The 8,845-nt window shown below is 36.6% G+C and overlaps 1 protein-coding gene and 2 pseudogenes across 1 annotated transcript; all 3 read left to right on the top strand.

Moving 5' to 3' along the window:
* The first annotated feature begins 247 nt into the window (after positions 1–247).
* Positions 248–1,541, top strand: LOC116111095 (annotated as a pseudogene).
* Positions 1,542–4,242: 2,701 nt separating this feature from the next.
* Positions 4,243–6,176, top strand: LOC116111094 (UPF0496 protein At2g18630). The gene has a single exon (XM_031397301.1). It carries the CDS (start codon positions 4,902–4,904, stop codon positions 6,045–6,047), a length of 1,146 nt encoding a protein of 381 aa, XP_031253161.1. The 5' UTR covers positions 4,243–4,901; the 3' UTR covers positions 6,048–6,176.
* Positions 6,177–7,178: 1,002 nt separating this feature from the next.
* On the top strand, positions 7,179–8,245 carry LOC116111066 (annotated as a pseudogene).
* The last annotated feature ends 600 nt before the right edge of the window (positions 8,246–8,845 follow it).

The following is an 8,845-nucleotide window of genomic DNA, read 5'->3' as shown; positions in this document are numbered from 1 at the left end:
CTATCTCTTCACACCCCCCCAGACCCGGGTCTCCCTTTCGTTTCTGCTTCAACAAAAAATATAATAAAAAATTCAAAATGTACTTGTGTCGAAAAGCAAATAAGTTACATTGCTTCCTACCGTATTTAGGCAGGTTGTATGAATTTAGGAAATCCAGTTTATGACTCTGGAATCAAGATAAAGGGCTCTCCACCTTACCATGCTCCTAATTCATTACTTTATATCCTTCAATTCATTTTTCATCAACATGTCTTCTGTGAATCTTGGCACTTGGTTCATGGCTACACCATCTTCAATCAAACAACCAGATCAAGATCTCATCCATTTAAAAATACCAGTTTCATCTCCAAATTGAGATGCCTACCCTATCCTTTGTCTCGCCAAGATTAAACAGATCCCTTTCAGTTTGCGCTGTTCTCACCAACAAGAAACTCTCCAGGAAGAAGAAGAAAAACCCAAACCCGCTTTCGATTTCAAGTCTTATTGCTTCAGAAAGGTAATTCTGTTAACCAGGCCCTTGACGCCGCTTTCAATCCGTGACCCCAAAAAATCCACGAAGCTATGAGGTATTCTCTACTTGCGGGTGGCAAGCGCGTGAACCGGTGCTCTGCATCGCTGCTTGTGAACTAGTTGGTGGTAATGAGTCCATAGCCATGCCGGCCGCTTGCGCTGTTGAAATGATTCACACCATGTCTTTAATTCATGATGATTTACCTTGCATGGATAACGACGACCTTCGTCGCGGCAAACCCACAAACCACAAAGTTTTCGGCGAAGACGTCGCGGTTTTGGCCGGTGAGGCACTTCTTGCCTTTGGTTTTGAACACATGGCTGTTTTCTACGGTTGGCATTCCGCCTTCGAGTGGTTAAAGCAGTTGGAGAATTAGCGAAATCAATTGGTACTGAGGGTCTTTGTTGCCGGTCAAGTTGTGGATATAAACTCTGAAGGTTTAAAAGACGTGGGTTTAGATCATCTTGATTTATTCATCACACAAGACAGCTGCATTACTGGAAGGATCAGTGGTTTCTCGGAGCAATATTGGGAGGTGGAAGTGATGATAAGTTGAAAAGCAAGAACTTTTGCTCGGTGTATTGGTTGTTTGTTTCAGGTGGTTGATGATATTCTTGATGTGACCAAGTCATCTCAGGAACTTGGAAAGACTGCGGTAAAGATTTGTTGGCTGATAAAGTCACTTATCCTAAGTTGCTGGGGTTGAAAAATCAAGGGAATTAGCCGACAATTGAATAGAGAAGCTCAACAACAATTGTCTGGATTTGATCAGGAGAAAGCCTCACCTTTGATTGCTTTGGCTAATTATATTGCTTTAGGCAAAATTGATGTGTGTTTAGATCACTCTGGTGTTCAAGTAAAAAAATTTAAGCTTACTGCATCTTTACAGATTTGCAGTGTGAGCTTTTAATGTCAAATCCCATTTCTTCTACAATAATAAGCTAATTAGTCACTTACAAATTTTTAATTTTATGCAATCTTTGGTTGAATGATACAAGTATAGTGGATCATCTTCTGTGAGATTTTTGATTAAATATCCTTTCGAATTCATAAAGATTAGCTCACAACACAGTCTCCACCCTCTCTCTCTACAAGCCTTACATGGCAGCTTCTAGTTTTTTTTATAAATTTTGAATTTGAGCTGCCACTTAGAGTTGTGAGGAATGTTGTGAAATTGCGTTTAAGTGTAGTAATGCCCTTTTGAATTTGGATTGATTTTTAATCACTTTAGACCTTTTTTGTGCATCTTTGGTTGAATATATGTTCCTCATGTCTCCCAACTGCTTCTCAAGAGTTATTTCTCTGGGTCTTCTATCTAGTAGTATCTATCTATCTATCATATTTTGTTGGCTTTGTCTTTGCTGCCAACAATGCTTGATGATTTCATCATATGGTTTTCTTCCGCAGTAGTGCACTTACAAATTTTAGTTTCTTGGGCTCTGTTTTTGTGTAAATCGTTGGAATACTACCTCTGCATATCTAAATAATAGCCTACAATTATGCATGCTCAATCAAAGAGTCAACAGGATTACAGATATACAGACCGTGCCTTGTTCAAATGATCTGGATTATAAATTGTTTTGTGGATATATGTTGTAACGGAAGGAGGAGTTTGTGCCAGAGATCATGAAGCTTGCCTGTGGAGAAAGCATTGCTGAGGACCCGCCCTAGACATTTGCTTATTGTTTGTTCTCTTTGATTATTTGGTTGGGGGAAAATAAAATTGGCTTATGAAATTTAAAAAAAAAAAAAAAGGTAAATCATGTCATGTGGTGGTACAGATTTTCTGATAGATTCTTCTATTGTTAAAGTTTAATCAAGTTTTTATGAAACTTAGCTTTGTTATCCATAATCATGGATGGCTTTGTAAACTAGGGCTTGTTTTGCCTTGACCAAATCACTGGTGGACTGGAGAAGAATACTGGAAGGATTTAGTTGCTGTGAGATCACAGGCCAAGGAATTACTGGAATTGAGAAATGGGTAGATCCACGGGAATGGAACAACAGATTTTGGATGAGTTGCTTGTGGTTTGATCTGGGATTACGGGAAGGCTGCTATATTATTCCTCTGGCCAATTAGAGTTCAGAGCTAATCTATTCTGTTGTTTTCTGTTGTTCTCTTATGTTTGTAGATAATAATTTCTATGTACTTCCATATGCATTATTGAAGAGGACAAATATGTGGATTGGTGAGCTTTTGTCAATGATGAACATTCTTTGAACAGAAATCGGATAATTTGTAGACATTGGAATCTGTCACACACCTTGGTAATTCGCAGCGCTACAGTAATTAATCCTTTGGTTGCCCTCCTCTGATACAGCAATGGATATCTGCTGTGCTCCAATAAAAATTGTAAAATCTCCTCTATTATTGCTGTGGCTTCTCATTCTCCTCTTTAAGGCCACAAAACATGTATGGTTTTAACGCTCTGGAGTAGCTTCCATCATATAAACTTCACAGCCTCAACAGAGATCCGCTGATCCGCATGATTGCAACTTGTTAACAAAATCAAGCTAAAAAAAGGGCCCATGCATGTAGTTTTGTAAGATAGAAAAAACAAAATGGGTCCATATATGTGGCTTGTGGAAGAAAGAAAACCAAAGGCCCACGTATGTGGCTATAGAGGCAAATAAAAAAAAAAAAAAAAAAAAAAAAAGCCCTCTACATAATATGCCTTAAAGAAAGCTGAAAAAGAAAGGCCCATGTGTATGACAAATTTTTTTTTTTTAATTTTAATTAAGAAGGGTAATAATGTAATTTGACAGGGTCGGCCCAACTATTATGATTTAGCTGCTCGCCATTCGAAGTAAAATTATTATTTTAAAAAAAAAGAGAGAAGCTGCTTTAATTAATAGAATACATTAAGAGAAGTAATATTCTTACAAATACAAATATAACGAGAGTATATAAAGATAATTCCCATTTTGATCTTCATGGTTTCTCTTTTTTCATTTTTTTTAATTTTTTTTTTCATTTTATAGGCTTATTTTTATAAGTCTTTATAAAAATAGATTTATTCATACATTAATTAAGATGAGAAGTGCTAAATAGAGATTAACTTTTGGATGAGATTTTTGGTTTTGTAGTACAAGTTAAGGAATTCATTCATGAGTAAGCTTGACTTTTTTTTTGCTCAGCTAATAGTTTAATAATTCATTAAATTTTTAAATACCATTTTATTATCTAAATTTATATTTTATTTTTAGTCTTAACATTGTTGTGATCTCACATTATCATTCTCTTTCTCGATGATTATTCATCAAAACCCTTCAACCTATATTCTCATTAACCTCGTCAATCACCAATAATTAAGCGATTAAGGTTTACATAACTCTCTCTTTAAGTCAAATTTTAATCAATTTTCATTACCAAAATCTAACATTCTATTCTCAAAAGATTTATTAGTCTTTTTTCTTTTAAAGTTTCAACAACCTGAATTTGCTCTTTGTTTGTAATAGAATATAAATTTGAGAATTAAGTGATATTTTAAGAGTTGAAGAATTATTTGAGTGGGAAAAAGTCGTTTAAGTAACTCCATGTTGTTGATTGATTCACACCATTAGTCAACAAGAGAAACATCTTCGTATTTTCCAATTTCCAACACATCCTTCTTTTTTGTCAATGGTCTACGTTTACGCTTCTAACTGCATCCAACATTTCTTCTTTGTCTCAGTCTACACGCGTCATTGAAACTTCAAACTTGGAAAACTAAATCAAACAAACAGCACTCCTCTATATTTACGATTTTCCTTCTTTTAACTTCTCCTTCTTTACCCACTTTCTTTACTCACTTTCCTTTGCTTTATAGTTTTTACTATGCGTGCAAGGCATCTCATGAACCGCCTTATATACACTACTTGGTGACCCTCTTTTGCTCTTTATATTTCTGTCATTTCTTCTAATATCTATTGTCGCATTTCAATTATATCGAAAGAGAGCTTGGTTGTGGGGTTTAGCTCATATTTCAGCTTGTTTACTTTTCGCGGAGGATCCAAGTGAGAGTAACGTCGTCTTATCTTATTTAGTTCGATTGAAATTCAGGTATTTTTAAGTTCAACAAAATTTCTCTCAATTAAAGTTTACATATTGATTTTGGGTTTTTCATTTGGATCTAAGTTCGTCTCGATTTCCTAGAGTAGTGGTTGGTGCAATTTGGTTCAGCTTAGTTTTGACATTCTGTACTCTTTCTTTATCATAAATATCTTTGTTATCTTAGTCAAATTAAAGGATTGCCATTTCGGTTCTGAAGATTGTAGTTTTCTGGGGTTTCTTAAGCTAAAATATTCAGTAACCCAAGATTTCATACCGATTCTTTTTCATAGTAAAGCTGTAATATTAAGTTCCTGAAATACAATTCTGGGTTTTTCCTCCGTAATCAATTGGATCACCATGATGGGAGGACAATCTAGCAAGAAGAAAGGTAGCGATGCAACGCCACCAGCCCTCCAAATGAAAATTGATTCCCAATTCTCAGCTGATCTTAGCTCATATGAGGCTGCTTGTACACTTGATCCGGACTTGCAATCCTTTGATAATATCATTCATGAACGTACCAGCCGTGTTATCAACACACTTTCTACCGGTGTTGAGGTTCGTTCCTTGTCTTTTGACTCACTCAAAGAAGTCACCGGATCTCTTCTTGATATGAACCAAGAAGTGGCCAAAGTAATTCTAGAATGCAAGAAAGATATATGGAATAATCAAGAATTGTTTGATTTGGTTGAAGAGTACTTTGAGAGTAGCATCCAGATCTTAGATTTTTGCAATGTTTTTGAGAATTGCCTCAAGCGTGCTCGAAACAGCCAATTAATTATTAAGCTTGCCGTTAAGCAGTTTGAGGAAGAAATGGGACTACAGGATGGGGTTGATGAGAAAAGGTATGTCAAGACATTGGAGGAACTAAAGAAGTTTAAGGAAGCTGGGGATCCATTCACAGAGGAGTTCTTTACCTTGTTTCAGTTGGTGCATAAGCAGCAGCTGTCTATGTTACAGAAATTGCTGAGAAGAAAAAGAAAGCTTGATAAGAAACTGAAATCCATGAAAACATGGAGGATGGTGTCAAATGTCTTGTTTGTTTCTGTATTTGTGTCTGTATTAATTTTCTCAGTGGTGGCAGCTGCCATTGCTGCTCCACCTTTCGTTACAGCTTTGGCTGGTGCATTGGCTGTTCCAATTGGTTCAGTGGGGAAATGGTGTAACTCTCTCTGGAAGGGGTATGAGAGTGCGCTGAAAGGGCAGAAGGATTTAATTAGTTCAATGCAGATTGGCACTTTAATTAAAATCAATGACTTGGATCATATACGAATACTTGTGAACAAATTGGAAATTGAGATGGAGTCATTATTGAACAATGCTGATTTCGCTGTCAGAGAAGAAGATGTCGTGAAGCTTGCCATTGATGAGATAAAGAAGAAGTTGGAAGTTTTCATGGAAACTATTGAGGTTTTATGTGAACATGCTGATAAGTGTAGCCGTGATATAAGAAGGGCCAGGACAGTGATTTTACAGAAGATAATCAAATATCCCAATAATTGAAGAAGCCTTTTGGTAACAGTACTGATGACTTTCCCCATGATTGTTATATTATTATGTGATGTGCTAGATAAAGAACTACTAACTCTACACCACGGATCAATTGGTTTTGAATTGATCCTCTATAAAAGTTAGTGTTTATAAACAGGCATAGTGTTAATGTTTTCAGATTTGAACTTCTAGTTTATCATAATTTGTTCGTTGTTTGCCGTCAATGATTTGATATTGCTCATGTGCCAATTATTGTCAAGTGCTATTCTATTATAAGGTCATGATTGGACAATCACGAAGTTGATATTAGACTTGTAGTCTTCATTCTTCTACAATGACTAGCTTGAACTGCGGAGTTGTTATGTTGGTAGGGGTAATTAAACCCAACTGGACCATTAGACCGTTTAAGAGATGCAATGGTCCAACTAAGGGTGACGTTATCTCCTAGCACTGTCATAGTACCCTTTAGACTGATATGTGAATGTTGTTACTTCAAATTAAGAGTCAAATCCTAAATTTAAAAGCACTTCGGTTTGCTATATGTTTAAGGTGCATATGGGTGTGTTTTTCTGGGAAGTGTTTTCCACGTTCCTTAATTTTAAAACTTTTATTTGTTTATTTCCGTCCCAAAATTGCAATATAGATTAGGATAAAAAAAATTAAATGGGTTTCAAAAGTGGAGTTCTTGATGGAGGCATTAAGTTGGTGATTTCAAATCTAAAACATCCTTAAGATTTTGTGACACTTATAACCAAAGATTTGTGACAAGTATTAAATGTCTTTTATTTGTAATTAATTATCAGAATAATATTGGCTATTTTGTATTGGTTGTAGTTGTATCTATGTAAAGCCAAATATCAATTTTTTCTCACGTCCTTTCACACAACACACTCTCTATCCTATCTCTTCACACCCCGCCACCCGGTCCCTTCTTTCTTTCTGCTTCAAAAAAATAAAATATAATAAAAAATTCAAAATGTACTTGTGTCGAAAAGCAAATAAGTTACTTGCTTCCTACCGTATTTAGGCAGGTTGTTGAATTTAGGAAATCCTTTTATGACTCTGGAATCAAGATAAAGGGCTCTCCACCTTACCAATTCTCTAATTTCATTACTTTATATCCTTCAATTCATTTTTCTCAACATGTCTTCTGTGATCTTGGCACTTGGTTCATGGCTACACCTCTTCAATCAAACAACCAGATCAAGATCTCATCCATTTAAAAAGATACCAGTTCATCTCCAATTGAGATGCCTACCCTATCCTTTGTCTCGCCAAGATTAAACAGATCCCTTTCAGTTTGCGCTGTTCTCACCAACAAGAAACTCTCCAGGAAGAAGAAGAAAACCCAAACCCGCTTTCGATTTCAAGTCTTATATGCTTCAGAAAGGTAATTCTGTTAACCAGGCCCTTGACGCCGCGTTTCAATCCGTGACCCCAAAAAAATCCACGAAGCTATGAGGTATTCTCTACTTGCGGTGGCAAGCGCGTGAGAACCGGTGCTCTGCATCGCTGCTTGTGAACTAGTTGGTGGTAATGAGTCCATAGCCATGCCGGCCGCTTGCGCTGTTGAAATGATTCACACCATGTCTTTAATTCATGATGATTTACCTTGCATGATAACGACGACCTTCGTCGCGGCAAACCCACAAACCACAAAGTTTTCGGCGAAGACGTCGCGGTTTTGCCGGTGATGCACTTCTTGCCTTTGCGTTTGAACACATGCTTTTTCTACGGTTGGCATTCCCCTTCGAGGTGGTTAAAGCAGTTGGAGAATTAGCGAAATCAATTGGTACTGAGGGTCTTGTTGCCGGTCAAGTTGTGGATAAACTCTGAAGGTTTAAAGACGTGGGTTTAGATATCTTGAATTTATTCATCACACAAGACAGCTGCATTACTGGAAGGATCATGGGTTCTCGGAGCAATATTGGGAGGTGGAAGTGATGATGAAGTTGAAAAGCTAAGAACTTTTGCTCGGTGTATTGGGTTGTTGTTTCAGGTGGTTGATGATATTCTTGATGTGACAGTCATCTCAGAACTTGGAAAGACTGCTGGTAAAGATTTGGTGGCTGATAAAGTCACTTATCCTAAGTTGCTGGGGCTTGAAAAATCAAGGAATTACCGACAATTGATAAGAAGCTCAACACATTGTCTGGATTGATCAGGAGAAAGCCTCACCTTTGATTGCTTGTCTAATTATATTGCTTTAGGCAAAATTGATGGTGTGTTTAGATCACTCTGGTGTTCAAGTAAAAAAATTTAAGCTTACTGCATCTTTACAGATTTGCAGGTGAGCTTAATGTCAAATCCCATTTCTTCTACAATAATAAGCTAATTAGTCACTTACAAATTTTTAATTTTATGCAATCTTGGTTGAATAATCAAGTATAGTGGACATCTCTGTGAGATTTTTGATTAAATATCCTTTCGAATTCATAAAGATAGCTCACAACACATCTAACCTCTCTCTCTCACAAGCCTTACGGCAGCTTCTAGTTTTTTATTATGAATTTTGAATTTTGAGCTGCCACTTAGGAGTTGTGAGAGAATGTTGTGAAATTGGTTTAAGTGTAGTATCCCTTTGATTTGGATTGATTTTTAATCACTTTAGACCTTTTTTGTGCATCTTTGGTTGAATATATGTTCCTCAGTCTCCCACTGCTTCTCAAGAGTTATTCTCTTGGGTCTTCTATCTAGTAGTATCTACTATCTATCATATTTTGTTGGCTTGTCTGCTGCCAACAATGCTTGATGATTTCATCATATGTTTTTCTCCGCAGTAGTGCACTTACAATTTTAGTTTCTTGGGC

This window comes from Pistacia vera, unplaced genomic scaffold (genome assembly GCF_008641045.1).
Source record: "Pistacia vera cultivar Batoury unplaced genomic scaffold, PisVer_v2 Contig625, whole genome shotgun sequence".
In the NCBI taxonomy this organism is placed as follows: Eukaryota; Viridiplantae; Streptophyta; class Magnoliopsida; order Sapindales; family Anacardiaceae; genus Pistacia; species Pistacia vera.
Note: the sequence above shows the minus strand (reverse complement) of the source record. Positions and strands in the feature narration are given on the sequence as shown.